This window comes from Ammodytes marinus (genome assembly GCF_949987685.1).
Source record: "Ammodytes marinus genome assembly, chromosome: 17".
Taxonomy (NCBI): Eukaryota; Metazoa; Chordata; class Actinopteri; order Uranoscopiformes; family Ammodytidae; genus Ammodytes; species Ammodytes marinus.
In genome coordinates, this window is record NC_137221.1 from 12,902,377 (window position 1) to 12,925,427 (window position 23,051).

The 23,051-nt window shown below is 40.7% G+C and overlaps 2 protein-coding genes across 3 annotated transcripts in view; one reads left to right on the forward strand and one right to left on the reverse strand.

Moving 5' to 3' along the window:
* Window positions 1–5,026: 5,026 nt before the first annotated feature.
* On the forward strand, window positions 5,027–13,849 carry gmpr (guanosine monophosphate reductase). The gene is made up of 9 exons (XM_080045461.1): window positions 5,027–5,285; window positions 8,615–8,734; window positions 9,112–9,195; window positions 9,322–9,495; window positions 9,583–9,664; window positions 10,165–10,271; window positions 12,082–12,124; window positions 12,214–12,373; window positions 13,123–13,849. The coding sequence occupies exons 1-9, from the start codon at window positions 5,199–5,201 to the stop codon at window positions 13,301–13,303; spliced, it is 1,038 nt and encodes a 345-aa protein (XP_079901587.1). The 5' UTR covers window positions 5,027–5,198; the 3' UTR covers window positions 13,304–13,849.
* A 1,451-nt stretch (window positions 13,850–15,300) lies between these two features.
* atxn1a (ataxin 1a) overlaps window positions 15,301–23,051 on the reverse strand; it is an 86,034-nt gene continuing 78,283 nt past the window's right edge. For both annotated transcript variants that reach the window (XM_080045547.1, XM_080045548.1), the window contains one exon: window positions 15,301–22,297. In XM_080045547.1, coding sequence (XP_079901673.1) covers window positions 21,728–22,297 — 570 coding nt within the window. In that variant the 3' untranslated portion in view covers window positions 15,301–21,727. The remainder of the gene's footprint in view (window positions 22,298–23,051) is intronic.

Below are 23,051 nucleotides of genomic sequence, written 5' to 3' on the forward strand. Positions count from 1 at the left end.
TTTATGTTCTGCTGGAATGGTCTTTCAATAAAATGCCCCTGACTTACATGTGGGATATTCATTTATGTTCAAACTATAAAAAAGGACGGGTTCACAGTTTTAAAAAAAATCCTTTTTTGCAAATGTCTTTCTAAAGAGCTCACAACAGATTAAGACATATCTTTCAATGTTGTGCAAACCATTCCTTTTAACTGTATCAGGTTGTATTGGCTTAACTTTGCATATTGTCCCTTTTATGGTGTGGATGTGGCCATGAGCGATAGTCAATAAAGCCTACCGACAGAGGCCGGCTTTGTGACCCATTTTAATCAGTAAACAATCTAGACATAACTGATTGTATGACACTGGGAGTTACTGTGTATTTCATTAAAGGTGCACTGTGCAGTTTCAGAGGAGGGGGATTTGTTTACATTTGTAGAGCTCACAGTTAGTTAACCTTACATATTTTCTTTACAGGTAATTCTTAGTATTGAATAATCCTATTGTTATAAATCAGAACAAATTTATTTTGAGGCACCTGGAACCAAACGTAAGACTAGAATATGGTTGTAAACAATTCCGAGGGCCCTGTTGATGTAAACAACAAAAGCGAAACAGTCACTTTTCAGGTAGCTCTCTAACTTCAAACAGTGTTCCAGGGATCCAATTTTCCTGTGAGTAGAGTTGGTTTATCCAGTTGTGTCGTGAGAATATACCTTAGGAAATGTTCACTTCTCCGACACACCCAAAGTTACATAGTGCACCTTGAAGTTTATGCTATGTGTGAATATATTAATGATGGGAAACTGCCTATAATATATAAGTACAGGCCAGAGAGTGACACAGGAAGGTTTTTATAAGCTGGGATGTGATTTGTAACTGGAATAAGAATGCAGCGATGACGCAGGCACTATACCAGCCGTTTCCTTCAAATAAACCCCCCTCCGTTGTTAATGTGTTTTGACTCGTGAAATCACAAACTGCTCCTACTGTCATGACAGATCCATATCTATTTGTTTGCACTGCTGCCCCCCCCCCCCCTCTCCCCTCCCGTCTGTTTATTGCCCTGTCCAGAACATTTCCTTTAATTACACTGTCAAACCAAGGGAGAGAGAGCTTTTTCCACTGGCCTGCAGAATCGCCGTAAGTGTTGAATTACTCAACGGTCACACGCATGTGAACAAATGTCACTTTCTGTGTGCGTCTCTAACGGAAACATCTGCTGCGTTTTTTGTGAGTGACTTGGCTACTACTCCACACATGCCAGACCCCAGTAACAAAATAATGAGAGTTGAATTGGGGACCAAAATCAGACATAACTACAACTCTTGTTGAGTAGCCTATGTGGTGACAGGCCATCCCAAGCTTGCCCCACTCGACCAGCAATGACTCTAAATGTCAAGAGCTTGTTTATGACTTTGGAAACAAACTTGTTTATCTAAATGGACAAGATGATACCTGTACCTGTGAGGCAAAAGGGAGAGGAACACATGTGGGAAAACAGCTCCACAAGTAAACATTCCTTTGAAGGTCACACTCTGAAGACACAATTTCTTGTCAACCCAGAATGGTAAAATGACCTGCTTCTTATCATTACTTAGACTTAGACTTACTTGTTATCATTCTTTTTTTAACATGCCTGTGTAGGTTTATTCCATGCAGGAGAAAGAAAAAGTGCTGCACATTGAGCTCCATGTCATCTCATTGATTCAATGTTCTACTTAGCATCTTCAAACCTTGCAGCACAGAGCTGCACGTGTCCTATTTCCCATTGGAGAAGATCCGTCTGAAACGTGAGCCACTCAGATGAAAAACAAAACAAGTAGAATTTATAAGTTCTTACCCATTTCAAGTCGTGCCAGGAAAAAAAACATCAAAGATTCTAACCGACTCCAAGTGCCCACCCACCACACTGCCATGTGCTTTTCACATCTGCTCGGCCCAGTGACACATGTCGTGGGAGACGCAAACTGAGCCCACCTCAAAATCAGCTGGCAAGTGACTACGGGGTTGAGACAGCCTTCGAGTGTGTGTGCAATGCCTATGAGTTCCTTTCTGAGGTTTTAGATGGATGTTGACAGCAGGCCAGTGCCAGGCAATGCTCTTCTTGCAGAGAATTTAAGTGTTGTTTTCAAATGCAAAGTGAACGGACACGATACATGTTTTAATAGCCCCTTTTACACAGAGATTGCGGCATATTGACGGAACAACATCACTCCAAAATGCTGGCTTTGCTTGCTTCTGTGTTATTTACACAGAACCAAGCAACGCCGGCCTGTGTTGTTCACATTTCAAAATCGTGAACAATGGCACCAAGGGCAATGTGTTTATTTAGTCAATCGTACGCATGCAGGAAACAAGTACAACTATTAAGAATGGTATACATAGGTTCAAATATTGTTTTTTCACATTTCCCATGTCCCAAGTGCATTCCTGACCAAGTAAAAAAAAAAAACATCTGCAAAGCTATCATTTTCTTGTGAGCAATAGCCCTCAAGTTTTTTTTATGATCTTGCCCAGTGCCTGTGAAACTGTAAAATACATTGGTTGTGAACATTGTTATTTTCAGATACATTCTGTAAAAATATGTGAATATGAAAAACATTTTAAGTCCACAGCCATACTAAGGAATTTGGGAGTTTTTATTGTAATACAGGGCAGTTGCTGGATGCCAAGTTAAATATCACATATGGTGTATTTGCTCAAACAGTGTGAGAACAACTGTACAAGCTAAACCTTGGACACAGAGTACATCATATATACATAAAGAGATAGCAACTTGTTGCACTTTAACCGACTTCAGCCCCTTAGGCTCCAGCTGTGACTGTGACAAGCTGACACATGATGCATGGAGCACACAGACTCGCTGGCAAAAGGTTCTTTTTCTTATCAGTTTTACTACCTCAAAAGGCTTTAAAGTCTGACCTTACACCGTCTCGTCCACACGGCCCAGTTTGAAGAACACAAGGGGTAAAAGAGCACTGGGTTTATAGGTTTATAACAACTGCAAACTGCTTTAGCCCATAGCAGTGGATTAGTCCGATCTCATCAGTTATATAATAATGAGACATGCGGTTACATATTTGTGGAGCCAGTGCCAGTCATCACGATTACAGTATTATTAAAAACAAGCTTTGGCCCTGTTTATTTTTTAAATCATAGGCTTTTTTTGGGGGTAGAAATCAGCTTTGTAAATACAATGTATTATCACTAGACACTAGTACTTCAACCATCAGTTAAATTACTTCCCTCCAAGAAATGATTTCATGTCAGTCAATTAAGTCAATTATTCTCACTCAACTGAAATGTTATGATAAACAATTCTCTGCTTCAGGCAGTTCAGTTCAGGAAATGAGAGCATGTTTGTGGAAAAAGTAAATTTTCACAATTTTCCTGCTTTAAGGAATTATTGCATCCTGCTTGCACTGAATACAAAGAAACCCCAGTTATAAAACACTGGAACTGTGCTGCAAAGACAGTGACAAAGAGACACATAAAGGCATATCATGAAGCCTAAGGCACCTCCTGTTGCCAGGAAACACTTTAACAGGCGTTTTGACTCAGGCCGGCTGCTCGTGCTGCTCTTTATTGAGCAACTGTTTTCTTCAGCTATGCTGACATCTACTGGCCTGACTTTGTTCTGACAGATAATGCTGGGGAATGATGCTGCTGTATAATATCATTTTGTGATTTGCTGCTATAAAAAAATGATAATATCAGATGGACCAAATTCATATGAATTGGTTTATTCTAATTTATTATAAGTTTTACATTTAGGCCCATTTAGAAATCCTATTATGCAGTAAATAATTGTACTTTGGTAATAAATATGACTACTGTATATAATAAAAATCCAGACATGTTATAAGATTTATTAAAATACTCTGCTCTCTATAATAATCTGTGTGTGTTCCAAAATGTAAAATGAATAAAAAACCTTTACTGGAGGAAAAAATTGAAGAAACCTCCGGTCAGTGCATCAAAGCTTAAGCGTTTGATGCACCTAATTTGAATGATTATGATGCACTAAACACTCTGACAGTTTAAAACAACTACAATGAAAGCTAAAAAAACGAACAATAAACCACAAAAAAAATATGTATATATATTACCTGAACATGTCCGAAAAGGAACGCACACCGCTCCTCAACTACTCAGTCATTTATAATCATCAGTTGGCTATATCTTATCCTATATTAACACATTATTCACAAATTGCTAAATATATATTAAGTTTACACCCACATACCAAAAAAAATAAAATGTGCATATAATATAAAATAAACCTGTTCAAAGCCCTTCTTCCTCCCTGTACCTCATGAAAACCATATTTTCTTGTACCACTTTTTGAACTGGGTCATGATTGTTTTGATATCAGCTTTTTTCTTTGATATTCATAGGTGACATAATACTAAAGCAGAACAAAAGACACTAATGCATTACCGGATGTATTAATAATTCAAAAGGAACACAAGTGATTAAATATTTAAAAAACATGATCAAAGAAACAACAAAGCAATAGGTTCCCTTTGCACACCTTTCCATTTTATTGTAATTGTCTATGCAAAGGCTCTTTTGCTGCTTTGGTCTGTCCCTCATCTACTCTATCTCTCATTCTTTTTCTTTGCTGGCGTCTCCCTCTGTCTGTCTCCCCGTCTCTCTGCGCTGTCTGACAGCAGCTAAGGGAGCAATGCCCCTTCCAGACAGCAGGTGTGCTCTTAAGCACTGCAGCACACAACCCACTGCAGTGCTGCCATGTCTGCGCGCGCGTGTGTGTGTGTGTGTGTGTGTGTGTGTGTGTGTGTGTGTGTGTGTGTGTGTGTGGGTGTGTGTGTGTGTGTGTATGTGTGGATATGCGTCACGTGTGCCTGGCCGGCTTGGCCACTGACTGCTGCTCCTGCCACTTTGCTGAATGAGAGGGGGGAGTGAGAGAGAAAGCGAGAAGGAGAGAACGCTGGAGGAGGAGACGAGGGAGCAAGAGAGAGAAAGAAGAGAGGGATAAAGAGACAGAGTCCAGGCCCAAATAAAGCCATGTGGGCCGGGGCTGGGCTGGGTCCCCTTTAGCTATAAATACGCTGGCCTCCTGCAGGCTCGGGTTTGGTGGTTGGGGCTTGGGACCAGCTAGCACCTTTGCTGCAGTTGCCTTCCACAGGGGGTTCTCCTCATCCTCCTCCTCCTCCTCTCCCTGGTCGTCAGTCAGCAGCTTCTGGAGCTCCAAGATGCCTCGCATAGACGTGGACCTCAAGCTGGACTTTAAGGATGTCCTCTTCAGACCCAAGAGGAGCAGCCTCAAGAGTCGCTCAGAGGTCAATGATTAGTTTAATACTCTGATAGAGTTAATCCAAATGTTTTTTTTTTGCAGCTTTACACTTCACCGAACCGTGGATATATATACTTCTCAGGAGGAGTTTGTGTATTGGTACATTCAGGAAGCACGCTTACTGTATGCAATAGAGATATGTTAACTATTTATGCATGGGGGTGTGAACAAATGTTGGGAGGAATTTCAGGGGCCTATAGACACCCTGTGTGCTTCAATCAAAATTTGACTTATTTATTTACAGAGCAGCAAGTGAAATGGCCGCATAGTCTGGAAAGGATGTCTCGAATCTTAAAGAAAAAGTGCATGCTCAGTGTGATGCTATGTGTGTGCGTGTCCCTGTTGCCTTGTCTTATATTAAGCCTGTGGGAGTGCACTGCCACTGTTGTTTAGGTGATCAAAAAAAGTGAGCATGAGTCCGGCAGTGAGTGGAATGACCTTCTTAAAGGTGACAGAAAAACAAAGCCAGCCTGAGCCAGACACACAGGCTATAAACAACAACTGTCCACACATATAGAAAACAAGAACAACAGCAACATCAACAACAAAACAAGGTGGAGAACTGGAGATAAGAAAGAATTGAAGGAGATTTTGATGAACTTGGACTTGTTGTCCTAAGCACGTAAGCACAGTGACACTAGATCTATAGGGAGGAAGTTGAAAAGTCGATGGGAGTCGGCTTCAGAGAGGTGGCAAGCAACATGAGACACACACGGGAGACTTCTCAGAATAGTTTAAAAATAGCAGCACCGCGTGTGACAGTCAACCAGAGCAACATTCCATATCCCACACAGCTATCAGGATAATATAATATGTATAGGATAAATATAAACTGACACTGATAACAGCAACGAGAACACGGAGTACTTGAAGCATGCACAGATGTGTGTGTGAGCGTGAGTGTCATGAATTCTGCATTTAGAAATCTACCTGCCAAAGCAAAGCCTTTCAGACACCCATTAAGTTGTTCAGAGGAAGAGCGGAGGGGGTATGAACAGCATGCAAGATAAATTGTATCAATAACAAGAGACCGCATTTGAAGCTGGTCTGAAATCAAGCACAATGCACCACCACTGAGCAGAAACATTCAACCTGGCAACGTCACCAAAAATTCTATTGCAGCTGCACACACATCTGATGTGAATCTTGAATGCATCGTAGGAGTTAATAAAGAAACATTCAAAAGGCATGTAACTGTAATAAGAATAATAGCAGGTGCACTGTATTAAGATCCTTTTATTCGCCTGGTTGCATCTGTTTAGATTGTCAGATGTTTTTAGAATCCCCGAAAACCTCTCTTTAAAATTGAATTTATTTATGTATTTTAGGACTACACATTTTATTTACCAACTGTAATCACACCAATTGAGATTGATTGAAAAAAAGTCATAGAATATAATGGTTTAGGGTACAGTAAAAATCTGATATCTGACATATTAGGAGCGAATGCAAATTGACACATGGATGCCATTTGTTTTTAGTGCCTCTGTCAATGCTTATGAACCACCACTTATCATACTTGGTCATCATTCACTCAGGGCTACGCTTGAAAATCCTTCTGCTGAGTCAGCATGCCATACGATAATTGGAGGCCGAGATAGATTTGCTGCAGTAAGACGATGTATAGCTTACACACAGCCTCCCCTTTCATCCATACCTTCCTCCATTTTTCCGACCATTAAAGCCTAATTTTTTTTTTTGCTGTGGCTCTGGGAAATTATTCCGCCATGAAGGTTATGGCCTATTTCCACAGCTGCAGTGGTCTTTGCCCATGCAACACATTATGCATATTATATATATCTACTCAACAAAAGCAATCCTGTGATACCGCTGAGTTAAAGTAAATGGAGATCCTTTGAAATATTCTTTAAAGGGGAAGTAAGTGATATATTTTTGTTTATACACGTGTTAAATCACTCTATATTCATACAGCAATCACTTAAACAGTATGTGCAGGTCACAACAGAGGTCTCCCAGTCATTCAGATAAAAGTGCAGTAATAGCTAGATAAAATTTCAAGCATCCTGCTCCTTTTTATCCAATCAGGAGACAGAGTGCTAAAAAGAGGTCTCCATCGCAGCACAATCCGATGAAGACGGCTGCTTGTTTATGTGGTGGTAACGTGGTGGTGACATTCATGTGGTCTTTTCAGTGCTTAAAAAGTTTTGCATTACATAATAAACAAACTACTGTCTAACATTGGCTATTAGCCTGCTGTGAATAGGCCTATGTGTTTCAAGTTTGGTGTAATAACTTGAAATATTATGCTCTATGCGAGTTAATATGATTTACTTTCTCTAAATGATTTTTTTTAATAGGGATTATGTATTTCTTGACACCAGTAAAATAATCCTAAAAACATAACAGTAGTGCAAGAGTCACAATAAATAGCTGTGGTCACTCAGTAAAGTCTGTAAACCTTAATCCGTACTTTAATCTTGCGAACATTAGCCACCATAAACTAAAATAGTAGTACAAGGCAAAATAAGGTTGAAGCAGCTGAAACCCATAACTAATTGAACTTTGCAAGTGTGTGTCTTTTGGTTATTAAAGGTGCTCCAAGGAACTTTCAGATTGTGTTCATTCTTGCACCCCCTTTGGATAAAAGTGATAGTGTTTTTACTACGCCAGCCTTAGTTCCTGGGTGAGCGTACCGATTGACAAAGGCGCTAAGAAAAACTGTATAAAAAATAGCATTCTTTGCACTGATGGTCTCGTTTGCTGTTACATGTAATGTATGGTCATCAGAGTTTTTTTTTTTTTACTGTTTCAAAAATATTAAAAAGTTCCTTGTAGCATCTTTAATGGCTTTTATTTTATAAGAAGAAAAAATGTCTTGCGTCTTTGTGAGTCACTTTAAAGGAACATCCCACGGCAATATGGAGCATCTAACAGTCCAGTCGTGAAGTCAGTAACTCAGTGGAATAAGATTTATTTATAGCGGATCTTTTTTTGGAAAGGACCAGATCCATGAGTTGCATCATCAGTACAGATAAATAGTGTCCTGTAAAGGGAGCAGCTAGCTAGTGTGTCACAATGTGGGGCCCTGCTTGTTCCATGCAGCTTATCGCATTACAGCAGGCCCGGCTAAGCTAACTACTGGATCTAAATGATTCAGGGCAGCCCCATTATGACCACACTCAGAACATGAGCCAAATGTTGCGGCTCCCAATTTCATTCGTACCATCCCTCAATGTCAGCTATATCAGTAAAGTAGTTCATTAGTCACATTAAAACACTCATCTCTTGGGCTTTGAGCAATGTTTACAACATATGTCTTCCCGAATTATACTCATGCTTCTTCCCCTCCCTCAGGTGGACCTTCAGAGGACCTTCACATTCCGCAACTCCAAACAGACCTACACCGGCATCCCCATCATCGCCGCCAACATGGACACCACAGGAACATTTGAGATGGCTCAGGTCCTCAGCAAAGTGAGTTTGAAGAGAACCCCGCAATGGATGAAGGATAAGTGACAGCGTCTTTGTGTTTTGTGCATTGGCCTCTGCGTGGGCCTGCAATGCCAAGATCTCCATGTGTGTCCTTCTTCCACTGAGGTATTTGACATGGACATAGAAAAACAAGCAGGAGGCTGCGGGGAATAGCAACATTATCAGAGACATTTGCAAGCTTGTAGAATGTAGATGAAAAAAAGCTGAGGGAAATCAAAGTGTCTGTAAATCTGTCCTCCTGACTATATAATGTTTTCTTGTCGTCTTTTATTTGAAACACAACTGGTGTTTGTAAAATTTGCCCCAAAATCCAAATGATTTCTGAATCCCCTCACTTGTTGCCTTTCCTTCTTCTTTAGCACACCCTCTTCACAGCCATTCATAAACATTACTCTGTAGAAGACTGGAAAACTTTTGGTGCTGAGCATACAGACTGCTTAGAGGTAATGTTTTCTTTCTTACTTCTTTTTAAGTAGATTGTTCCTCCTTAGTGTCATGTCAATTTTTCGACTCATTGTACTAAATCATAAGGGTCTCTTAAAAGGCAATGGTTGTTGTTTTCTCCACAGCATCTAGCTGTCAGCTCAGGCAGCAGCAATGCAGACCTGGTTAAGCTGTGCGCCATCTTGGAAGGCGTCCCTGCTCTCAAGTACATCTGTCTGGACGTGGCCAACGGCTACTCTGAGTACTTTGTGGAGTTTGTCAAGACCGTGCGAGAAAAGTTCCCCAAACACACCATCATGGTAAGAGAGAGAGACGTCAGTCCATACTTGTAGTACGTGTTGTATGATGGTGTCTTCTGGGATAAATGCTGTCTGTTTGTCTTGCAGGCTGGTAACGTGGTAACAGGGGAGATGGTGGAGGAGCTCATCCTCTCTGGTGCTGACATCATCAAAGTGGGCATTGGGCCAGGTGGGTGGCTACGACTGTCAATGAGTGTGTCTGCTAATAGTCAGAGGTGTGGGCGATGCATCAAGTAAACACAAAGCACAGGCCTCACATACAATCACTGACAAAACTGAGACTAACAGAAACAGACAGGCAAGAAGGCAAAATCACACACATGAGCCAGGAATACAGGGACAAGGTTTGGCTTAGTTTTTAAAGGTGCTCTGAGGAACTTTCAGTTTGTGTAAATTCTTGCACCCCCTTTGGACAAAAGCGGTAGTGTTTTTACTACGCCAGCCGTTGTCCCTGGGTGAGCGTACCCATGACAAAGGCATTAAGAAACACTGTTTAGAAATAGGAATCTTTTCACTGATGGCCCTGTTTGCTGGTACATGTCATTTATGATCACCAGAGGAAAAAATAGACTGTTTCAGGAATAATTAAAGGTTCCTCGTAGGACCTTTAAACACAGACGGGTGAATAGTTACTGAACATGAAGATGGAATTTTCTAACCGCGTTGCAGGTTCTGTGTGCACGACAAGGATCAAGACAGGAGTGGGCTACCCTCAGCTCAGTGCTGTGATCGAGTGTGCAGACTCAGCCCATGGACTCAAAGGACACATTATCTCTGTAAGTTCCACATTTCGGTACAAAAAAAGTGAAAGAGTTAACACAAGCTAGTATTATGTAGATGAATATATTACGCACCCAGTACAGGATGAATGATTGTATCCATATTCTCAGTTCCTCTTGATATGGGTTGGAAACCATGCAGGGTTTGGTGGGTTTCAGTCCAACAAAGATGTGGCAAAAAGTGAGGCAAAAGGCAGTGCAACAGTTGTCAGAAAAAGGGTCTGTCATGCATGGGATGAATACACCAAAATCTACTTATATATATTAGCATGATTTTTTAAGTTATATTTGTCATTATGGATAGTAAGTGATTGAAAGTGGTGTATTTGGTTATTTTAAGGTCTTAACCTTCCTCTCGTGTTAGGGTCGCCACCGACCCGTTTTGGATTTCAAATGCATAAAAGAACCACTTACATTTTGTTTATTGCATCAAGATTTCTTGACTTTGTCAGGAACCTCCATTTCAACAAAATAAAAAAAATAAAAAATGTTTCACTTAATTATAAAATGCTCTGGTGGAAATTATAACACTAGTGGTGTTAGGGTCGTTTTCGACCCGGTTATAGAATAAGATGTAAAAAACAATAACTAGAGCCAAAACTGAAATCATAAGTGCACTGTCAGCCAACACAATGACAGTCAGCTCCTCTCCCAATCATGTGAACTCTGGGGAGGTTCTCATTTTGACTTTTTTCACCCTTATACCTGCATAAAAGCGAAACAAACAGACGGGCATATCCATACATGTGAGGCCAATTCAGTATAGAGTTGGTGACTTGCAGAGTGCACATCTCCTATTTGCAGTATTCAAAAATGAGGAGATATACAGTGAGCCAAGTTATGGATCATGTTTTTGGTCAAAATGGCCTCCTGATTCTAAAACTAAGTGGTGTAAGGTCTGCCGAAGCACTAAGGACAGAAAGATAAACGTATTGTGCTTTACCTGCAAGAAATATCTCTGCAAAGAACACTAAAAGTGTTGCTCTTTATCACACATCTGTACACACATACATACACATGCACACAGAGACTTTTACTCAGTTTTTTTTACTAGTTTTGGAACTAGTAATTGATTTCGATTGGTTTGATTTGTTGATTGGTTGTTGTGTATTTGACCTTACAAATCTATATTTTGTGTTGTGACTTTTTCTAGTTTTCATTGTGTGTTTGTATAATGCTGAAATAAAAGTTTTTTTGCTGTTTTCTGAAATAAATATATATGGGTCGTAATTGACCAGTAACACCATAGATGTTAAAAAGGTCAATAATATTAATATGAAAAAATAAATAAAACTAATTTAGTTAAGAAATGTGTTCTCATACCCCTCAGTGATAATCAGGTAACACAACAACCAAATATTTATTTATATGATTCTCTTGAGGTTCATTTTACAATTTTTTTTATTGAAATTAAGGCGCATACTGACAAAAAAAAGGCCCAACCACCTACACCAAAAATATTAAAAACAATATTTTCATGGATAAGGAAGCCTAACAAGGTAACCAAGAGATGAGAAACAAACTGGATGATAGATAATTGTTTTTAGTGGTTTTTACAGCTGATTTCAGACACGGGTCGAAACCGACCCGCTAACACCATGGATGGTAACAGCAAGTTAAGACAGGAGGAAGGTTAAAAGGCTGTTGCATATGATTGTAATGTTATTATTCTATAAGTATAATAACGGGTTGCAGCCAGTAGAGGGCGTCCTCAGTCTTCCTAAGGCTGATGAAAAAAGAAGAGAAACTTTTTGACCTGTGATTCAGTATAAACCCAGATGGTTTTTCTTTTTTTTCCTCTGTTCAGGACGGGGGATGCAGTTGCCCTGGAGATGTAGCGAAGGCCTTTGGTAAGTATTCAACCTACCATATTTTTTCATTTCAATAATGAGTTACATATTGGACTCCAAAAGTTCTAATCATCATAATTCAAACACAGGTGCCGGGGCTGACTTTGTAATGATGGGGGGAATGCTCGCAGGCCATGACCAGTGCACTGGGGAGCTCATCGAGAAGGACGGCAAGAAATTCAAACTCTTCTACGGCATGAGCTCAGACACAGCCATGAAGAAATACGTGGGAGGAGTTGCTGAGTATAGGTAAGACACTGCTATCAGGAGATGCATTATAATCAGTCAGCTTTTACAACCAATATTCTTCTAAGGATTCCTCTCCACTGTGATATAGACTCAGCTTTAATATGTATTTAGTTTAATGACTCAGATGTCCCTTAGATGTATTTATTTATTTTTCTTGGGCTACATATATGTAGAGCAGGGATCCTTGAAGAACCAACACCTGGACACAAAGAATTGTACTAATTGGCCATTAGAAATTCCATAGACAATAAAAAAAAAACACAAAGTATGGGATACTAAAAAGCCTAAATAAAAATTGCACAATAATTGTGGTAAAATCCTGACATGGTAATCAATCTTTCAATCAATCAAACTTTGAACTTTCACAATGTAGCAACAGGTGCAGATGTAAGATTACATACGCCACTTTTAGTGAATTTCTTTTTGATTTAAAGGTGCACTATGCAGTTTCAGGGGAGGGGGATTTATTTACATTTAAAGAGCCTGCAGTTAGTTTACAAAACATATAATCCTTACATGTAATTCTTAGTATTGAATAATTCTATTGTCATAAATTGAAACTTGTAACTTGCATTTGTAAACAAAACTGTGGGCCCTGCTGCTGTATACAAGAATAACAGTTCAAACAGTGTTCCAGGGATCCAATTTTCCAGTGAGGAACGTTTGTCTACTCAGTTATGAGAATTTATCTTCGAAAATGCTCACTTCTCTGACGCACCCAAAGTTACACAATGCACCTTTAACCACAGGGCGTCTGAGGGGAGGACAGTGGAGGTTCCGTACAGAGGAGACGTGGAGAACACCATCCGCGACGTGCTGGGGGGCCTGCGCTCCACCTGCACTTACGTGGGCGCCGCCAGGCTCAAAGAGCTGAGCAGGAGAACCACCTTCATCCGTGTCACGCAACAGTCCAGCCAAATGTTCACTTAGCAGGAAGGGGCGCCCGCACGTACACACAGGCAGCACGATAGGCCTATGCATTGTACGTGTATTTTGCAGACGCATAGGCCTACACACACACATCTCTACAAGATCTCAGGACATTTGCCGACAGAAAGCAATTGTACCAATCTCCTGCAGGTTGTGATTCAAATTAAAAAAATGTTTTTGACTTGAAGCTTTCTCCTAGAAGGATCCCAGTGCTCTATTTGTCTTAATCCTGCAGCGAGTGTGTTTACATGCCTAAAGACGCATGCGCGAAATGTTAAGGTTCCAGTTATTAGAACAGCTTGGGTAAACAAGGGAGCAAGACAACTGAGGCATGTGCACTCAAGCTCTGATGGTTCAAAATATTGTTTTTTAACTTGTGTGTAAACAGCAGCCAGGATATTTCCAGATGGACAGCGTTAGGAATAAACAGGAATTTGAGCTATGTAATGATGTGTAGGCTATACACACTCGACAGCAGAAATGAGCTGATAGTCGTGCTGAGATCATTCGGGGGCAACTAATTCAGCTGAACTGTGTGCTGGAATGAATGTGCAAATCAATATGCAAGCTCCAGAGGCTTCATCTGTCACTGGAGAAATCATATTGCAATAAACTGCATGCAGACAGCCTCTGCTACTACTTCCCCCTCGAGTGGTGTCCATCATTCTGTGTGAACTTTACTCCTGGGTGTGCAAATCATATTCCTGGTGACAGACAACAACAACAATGCAGCACTCATTAGTGTCTGTGTGTTTTGGGTGAGTCGGCGAGATCACACTGAACAAGAGGAACGTAAAAGACCCCCTGGGCTTATGTATTTACAACATATCTGAGATACACTTGTCAAACAGTTGAGTTTAAGTGTTTTTCACTGATTCCACCGCCTGACATTTGAAATCAAAGGGCGTCTCAAGGTAATATGTGGCTTCTACTGAATGGGAAAGCTACTCTCTCGTGCTTAAGGCAGGGAACTTCAGGGAAATGACATGTTAAGCAATGACAAAACTGAACACTGTTCAAGGATTCTAATTCTAGTTAGTCTTATAACGAAATACCTACTAGCAACACTTGACGATAAACTTGAATGATCAGAAAATTATGAGTGTGATTCCTCTTCCTAGATGAGAAACTGCATATTTGTTTGGTATTAGGGTCTATTAAAACCTTTTGTTTTTTCAAATGACAGGATTTTAGGACAATGGCATCTTAACCATTCCTTTCCTACACATTTTTTGATAGCCACTATTAGCATCGCACCTTATTTCAGTCAGAGGTGGTAAAGTGTTTTGTAACTTAGCGATGACACTGGCATATTGAGAATGGATCCAACCTAAACGTAAACTTCACTGGAGCATCAGCAACTATCTAATCTATGATATGAGTTGTTAACATTGTGTTATTGCTGCACAGGGGAAACAAGTGTCAATAGTCAAGATACTGAATCAAGATTTCTGCTCTAGCTCGAACTCTGCACTCTGATGTGTTTTAATGTTTACTATGTCAATTATAAACCACATAGACATATTTTGTCTGTGCAAATGGTAAAAGCCTTAAAGGCAGATATGACAATTTAACACAGCAAACACTGAAAAAAAGGACTTACTGTCCTTACCCAAATGATTTGTATACTGTAAAGCAAAATGGAGATAGAAATATAGTCTGTATGTTTTGGAGATGTGCTGTTCACTTGAATCTAAGATAGTGTTTTTGTTTGTGTAACATACAGTATATATACTGTGTATACATAGGAACCACAAAGGAAAATAATGTGGGCTATTGTGCACTAGAGGGGCATATTTTCTGCTCAATTACAGGACAAAGCCAAATCAGTTGATGCAACAGCTAATCAGAGGTAATGTTTTACTTGTGATGTTAGTGTTTGTGTGTAGGTCTCTATATAGAAGTGTGTGTTGTGTTAGAGTACATGGGCTGTGTTTGTAAGCGTTGGTGGTATTTAAAATAAAGACACAAGTCACCCGTTTTATTCCAGATATGTCAAGGTTTCATTTTTCTTTTTCCAAAGAGGTGCATTTGTACAGATGTCAAATACGTATCACCGACAGGGTTTTTCTCCATTTGCTATAGAGGAAAGGGGTGGTGAGAGAGACACAGGGACTTGGTGAGTACAATATAGTACAAACAAGTTGGCTGGGAACTGCTGCTGTGGGCTGTCCGTGCAAGTTCGGTGCCGATGTCCGGGTTCTCTGCCACTGTGTCATTGGGCCAAGACGTTTCAGTTCAGTACTTGGTGTCACAGGTTAGGCAGAGAAACATCTAGAGCAGTAGACAGACAGGTTGCGAGAATCAGGGCTGAGTGTTCAGAACACAGGGGTTAAGGGGGAGTCAAATGAGCCACAGCAGACAGATAAGCTCCACCCCCATCCCCCCCCCCCCACCTGGACCCCACACCTGCTGCTGTTTTACCTGCCTTTGTACTCAAGAGGCAGAAAAAAAAGACGTTCAGTATACTGAAGAGTAATCCAAGCCATCTCCAGCATAATACACATATATCATAATAATAATTCCTAGTTAATTGTCAATAATGACATTTTGTTAATCATATCAAATTAGATGTAATAAATGTACATGTCTTTTTATAACCCATATGAAACAGCCCACTACGTAAAATTGATTGGGATGAAACTAAACTGTTAAGTGGGCCTTTACAAGTTCTTTTTATTTTTTTTTTATCTTTCTGCCTGAGTTGGTTATCCAGCGCTATGGACATTGACGATGTCATACAAAAAAAAGAAAAAAATCCTGATCGAATTCTGTTCACTTTTAAAACACAACAAAGTGCCAAATACACATCCTTTTTTTGTTGCAAAATAAAAAGTACAAACATCAAGAAACAAATAGCACACATGCCTTTTTTTCAGATCGAAAAAGTCAAAGCTCACACACCAACATTCATTGTATTTGTAAAATTGTGCAAGAAGCCAATTAAAAAAAACTAAAAAGAAAACGACATAAGCAGTGTTCCTCCAGTGAGGAAGCTTGTCATAAAAACTCAACAATGACACATTCTCTACATAGTTTTAAGTCCCCTGACATTATATTGAGTGCTACAAGGAGACCCAAAACACAGAAAAAAGCTCCTGCACCAAAGATAATGCAAACAAAGAAGGGGTTTGTGCGCACCTGTTTTCACAACCTGCACGACCCAACCGAGCTGTGCCGGACTCCTTTACAGACACATCTGCCAAATTAAAACTAAAAATGTCAACGAAACAACCAAAAAACTAAATAACGGCACGGCACGGTTGGTGTGGGGTCGGAAAAGATTCCAAACAAACCCCCGGACACAAGAAAAGAAGGGATGCATTCCATGAGAGAAAAGCTTTTCCTAGTAGAAAAGAGCCAAGGAACCACCTAACACCTCGGCCCGTTGGACCCAAGAACGCGCCGGGCGCCAAGCGAGATGGAGCACAGACAGATAAACAAAAGGTTACCGCAAGGTGATGTGCAAAAACTTAAAACTGAGCCATCTCTCTTTTTCATCCTTATTCACCCCCCCTTTTTTTTACCATTCTCATTCTCTCTGTCTGTTTTGAATGAATGTTACCCCTAGGGCAGGTATCGGTCTGAGACAGAGGGGTTGGACCAATACCATCCTAGGATTAGAAAGTGCTGAAACATTATCAAGTCGTTTTACTTACATGTGCATCTCTGTTGGTTGGTAGTTTATTCATATATTTTTTTTTGTCTTTTTTGTCATATATATTTACTTTTTTCTTTTTACAAAAAGTGGTCCCCACTAGCAATGAGGTTTATTTTTTTTCTGTGGGTCTCACCGTGAACCGCTTAGGGTCAGGGTTCATGGTCTCACAGACAATAGGAGGAGGACAACACTCAGTAACACACACACACCCACACACACACACACACACACACACACACATTAGCACACATACTAAACACGTGACATCGTGCAAACACAGACACACACAACTCGGTCTCTCACACGGTCAGACTTAGGAAGGCCACAAGGACAAAAAAGGTAAAGAGAGTTACAGACAAACTCTCTATTGGTTTTTGTTTTTGTCTACACAAACATCCTGACTCTTGTTTTATGGATGTGCCACACACGCGCACGCACACACACACACACACACACACACACACACACACACACACACAATTAACAATAACGCGACACTGGAGTAGGACTATGCTACATACACTTGGCACAGCAAAGGAGAGGGAAACAAAATGTAAGTATTGCACATTGTGGTACATTTCAAAAGGGGGGATGAAAGGGTTAAATTTGGGATTATTTGAATAAATTAAAATCTACAACAAACCCTTAAAAAAGTGTTGAAACCTTGCCTCTGATGCATTCACATTCGTGTCCACATTTCAGGATTATATTCCGCATGCAATTCCAACTATGTATAAACACAAGGACCTGTGTGTGAGCTAGCTGTGAAAAGGGGACCGGATATCAAAAAGGTGATGTTGTGAGGGGGGAACAGGCGGTCTAGGCCACACTGAAAAAGGTAGCTAACGGTTGTCAAGGGTTAATGGATTGCCTGGCCTCAGGAGGAGGTGCTTGCGAGGCTGGCTGGCTAAGATTGGGGGGGGGGTACCTGAAACAAAGTTAACGAGGTCAATATGGGAGTCGTGGCAACATGGCAGCCCCAGTCAGAAAACACCTGCTAGTCACTTCAGGTGCGTGTGACTTATGCTCTGAGTGACAGCGAGAGTAAATGACTCTCTGACCAGCTGGGGCAGCGGAGGTTTGGGGGGTTGGTTATTATTCAGTTACTGCATATATTAGACACTTCCCTGAAAAACTAGCAACGGGTGTTGCAACTGCAAATTTCTACAGATTTAAATGTATCATATGATGATAAAGGGGAATGCCATTAAGTGGATTGTGGTCAGGTATATCAGCTTCCAGAAATATTTTCCAAGACTGTGAAAAAAAGGAAGAGTTGTTTTGGTTTGAGGGGTTATTATTGTTAAATGTTTATTGCAGAGAATTTGAGAGGAATGACTCTAAGGAGAGTGGCTGAAAACGGTTGTACTATTGCTTCTTCAAGTTACCAAAGCAACAGTATCACATAGCTTTGGCTTTAAAAAAAAATAAAAAAATTAACCTGACTGACGGTAAAAGGTTGGATGTCTGAGTGGCTGACAGGTTTGGTTTAAGATGTCGTGGTTCTGCTTTGTTATTTGTCGATAAGGGGATTGGACACAAACACACACAAAAAAGGACTTGTATTTACAGAACACACAGCCACGCACGCACACAGATCTCAAAAACATGCACACTCACATACACACTACTATTAGTTCTTCTACTACTACTAATGATCATGATGTTTCAATAGGAATAGGAAGAAATTAAAATGCACTATTGTGGTGGTGATTTGATAAACCCTGTTTTTATTAGTTAAAAAAATAAAGCATTTTCCAATTCTCATAACCGGGTTTACTCATTTATTCACCATCTCTCTGCCGATTTTTCTCAACCACTTATTTGTCCACTTCTCATCCATCTGAGCACACATCCAACCCTGCCATCCCCCCTGGTAAACTCCCACCATGCACCTGAAACAGTGTTGCCCCCCTACACAGCTAAAACCCTATCTGCCTCACTAGAAAACATCTCTGCCATGTAACAACACCTAAACACAGAGGTCTGAGTAGAAATCTCAACAGATATGCCTGCAGGAAGCCTCCTCTTTCTTCATCTCCCTAACAACACTATTGCGCCAGCTAAGTGCGTGATTATACTGTATTGTTACATGCAGCATGAGCAAAAACATTTAACATGTCAAAACGCACTGTGCAATCAGAGCATACTTGAAGCCAGGTACACAAACATGTCCATCCCAGCCAGAATGCTTTAACTGTCGACACAACCAAGCAAGCACATCTGTTGAGGTAACTGCTTAGCAAACTTAGGGTTTGAGCTGGCACGGGCCGTGTTCAAAACTGAACCCTAGTCCCCTACACCCTGGTTTCAACAGCAGGAAAAGTGGGCAAAAAAGACACACTACAAACAGTATATCTTTAACTAAGGTCAGTAAATTCAGTAGGCAGGCACATGTTTTAAAATCCTGGTTTACAGCTATGCTTTAGGTTTGCAATAACTCAAATGTAATTTGACCCTTGACTGGGTTTGATGTAGTGCCTGTTGAGGAACAAAAACAAACCAAAAGAGAAAGCCTGGTCTCCTCCAGTGTGTTGCGTGGTCTAGGGCTTGTTTCAGGACAGAGCTGTTAAATAGTTACTGTATGTCTCCACCTTCCTCCCTCCTCCTGATGTGCAAATTGCAAGATTCTCTTAAGTACGACTCCACATAGAAACACTGGACATTTAGCACTAGGTCTATATATATCAAACAAGTATATCCTTTTTCCAATACACAGTATACATACACTCATACACAATTTCACACGCAAACACAAACACACCACAGAGCACTTTTTTCTGTGCACCTGTACAGTTAGCAGTGTGCATTTATCCAATGTCAGTCAACTAGTATCTTTTGCAGGAGGGACAACATGATCCGGAAAAAAAAGCATCTGCATTTATCGAAAGGCTAATCAACAAATGCAGTACATGTTATATAGGTCATTGAGTGTTTGTGTTAGCATGTTTATGTGTATGGACAGACACAGACCAGCATGACTACACTACAAATGTATGACACCCTTCAAATGTTCTGTGGCGTGAGCTTCTGCCCGATGCTCAGTCTAATGTTGAACTTCGTTGGGATAATTCAAAGTCTTTTTCCTCATTAATCCTTAACACCAGACCCCAAACTTTCAAACGCACATTCCAATACTTTTCGCTCGCTCTTACACGGCTAGCCGGATGTACAAGCCCACATGCTGAAAACCGACTTTACTTCCGATTAAATTTTGTTGCCATCCCTTTCTTTCTTTCTTTCTTTCTTTCTTTCTTTCTTTCTTTCTTTCTTTCTTTCTTTCTTTCTTTCTTTCTTTCTTTCTTTCTTTCTTTCTTTCTTTCTTTCTACAATTCTCTTTATCTTCTACCTGGAGTTGTCTCTAATCCCTCATCCCCCCCTTGTTTTCTGATCTCATGGCACTTCCACTCCTACGTTACCAGACAAGCCCTTCGCCTTTTCCAAAAGCTTCACCTTTCCAAAGTGCTGTTGCTACTTTCTTACCCTTGTCAAAGTAAAAAATTAAATCTAAAAACATACAGTACTGCGTAAATAAAGAGACAACAACAAAGTTGTCGGCTGTACGGTGAGTGTGACAGGTGTGTTAAGTGCTTTGAAAAATCTTGACCCTCTCGGAAAACTGACGTACAGATTCTCTCGATTACGCTCACACAGCCTCTCGATTTAAAAGAAAGATGTGTTTGTGTATGTGAATATACAGTTTATATATATACACATACACACACACGATAAGAATTGTTTGAAGCCTTCCTCTTAACTTTCTTCAAGTAAAGTTCGCCAACCCAGTGTGTTTGCACGCGTATGTATAAGGTTAGGGTATCACACATATGCATTTACAATGACCCACCTAGGTTCAATCTATGGATTAAAAGACCCCTGATAAAGGTTTTTCTTTTTTTTACAATCATTGACAACAACTATCTATGAGATAGAAGATGAGGGTTTAAGGAAAAAAATATATTAAAAATTAAATTTGCTCAAGATGAAAGTAAAGACTCCACTGTCACCAAACTGAACAGAGTAAGTGTTGTTCCCTCTGTATTGTGCGGCACACTGGCACCACCTGATGACATGCTGGGTAACACATTGTTTATTCATAGCATAGGAGACAAGGGGAGTTATGTTTTGTCCAACTCCCGTTCCAGTTTAGCAAATTAAAAATTTCACAATTTTCCCACAAATCCTTCATGCTCAGCATCAGCTGACATTTTATCACCCCTGTGGCCCAGTGCAAAATCACTGGCGTGGCCAGAGGTGGTGTTTTTTTTTTTTTTTTTTTTATCCGAGCAGCCTCACAAGCAGTGCACAGGGAGTGAAATCACTGTCTAGAAGCAAAGTGTGAGCTAATTCAATTTGAAATGTACACAATGTTGAATGTGTAGCCAGCCAAGAAGAGCCACCGAAGAGCCCCTGTGTGCCGCACAGCCACCAATACACATTTAGCACGCTTAACAAATCTTTCACCATAAGTCATATCATGAAAACCACCAAAACGGCACCATTTTGCTTGTGTTATATTAAATCCATCTATAAAAAAATGTGTTATTAACTACATGGATTTAATGTAAGGTGATACCATGTAGGGCAAACCTTTACCTCTACAGTACAGTATTCAAGATAGAAAAATAAAAACAGAAAACAAAAACTTTTAAAACCAAGACAAAGGAAACATCATTGTGGGCATTCGTGTTTTTGTTGTTTTTATAGAATCCTTTTTATGCTTCCAAATCCCAAATGGTTATAATAACAGTCCTGGCTAGTCTTCACTTGCCAATATTGGACCTTCCCTCGATGCTGACTTTCACCTGGTGAGAGATAAAGGAAGGTTTGGGCAGGATCAGGGGCGGCTCCTCCTCTGATCTCTCCACTTTCCGACCCTCTGGGGCTGACCACCTCCTCTTCCTGCTTCCCGATGGCTTTCTGAAGACGGCTTCTGCAGAACTAGCAACCTCACCTTTAGAGACTGACCCTCTTTCCTCTCCGTTTTCCACATTGCAGGGGCCCGCTCCACTCCCGTTCCCACTTCCACCCTTCCCTCTCTGGTTGATGCCATTCTCCCGCTCGCCTTGCCTGGAGCTCTGGGGGGCGTCTGAGGCCGCTCTGTGGGCTTTGAGGTGGCCGTGGCTGGGGGCTGGGGGGGCCAGCTCCAGGGCTTGAGTCTTCCTCAGAGATCCGTTCCTCAGGTTCTTGAGGGTCAGCGAGATACAAACATCGCCCACGGAGAGCTTGGTGCAAGGCAGCTCCAGGAGCCGCGTGGTCCGGTCAGGGCAGCACGAAGACCAGCCTTGGCCGAAGACGAAGAAGGGGTACTCCACCAAGACCTCCACACTCACCTGGAGAAGACAGGGAAATGGTGGAAAGATTTCATTAAACACAAAGAAAAGGTGCTTGGAATACCCTAAATAAATTGGTATTTTTGCAGTATTAATCTGCTTCATTGAGCTGCTGACCCCTAGTAAAAGCGGCCACCTAAGAAATACAACTAAATCCTCATTACTGCATACAAGCACATGACATTGCCTTCTTCCAACGTAGCCCCACACAAAATGTGCAGACATTTCTCTATTTCTTAAACTATTTGTGTTTGTGTTTATGTAGGACGACATCATTCAAACAGTGACAAGAGAGATCGCTGCTAGTCGGAAACTACAAGGACTTTACTTTGGTCTAAATTTAACCGAACGAAAAAAAGTTTTTTGGAACACGCAGTCCTTAAAAACTGTGAGACACTTATGTAACGTGACACTTATGGTTTCTTAGAGGCACAGCTGGATATTGTTGGCAAAGATAGAATTAGAAAAGAAAAACAAACATTCACTGGGAAGAAATGTCCTTGTATCCAAAAGGGGGGATATATTTCAATGGAACAAATGGAAGACTGCCATGCTCTTATCTTACGAGTTGTGGGCTAAATTCTGTACTATTAGCACTGATTGTGGTCTATTCTGCATCATTTGTATATGTATGCATGACTGGAGGGTGGGGGGGGGGGGGTTGTTGAGATAGAGATGAAAAGAGGATTTTACAAAGGGAGGGCGGGTTGAATGAGAAGAGGAGCGAGGAAGCGAGTGTGAACAAGAACAATGT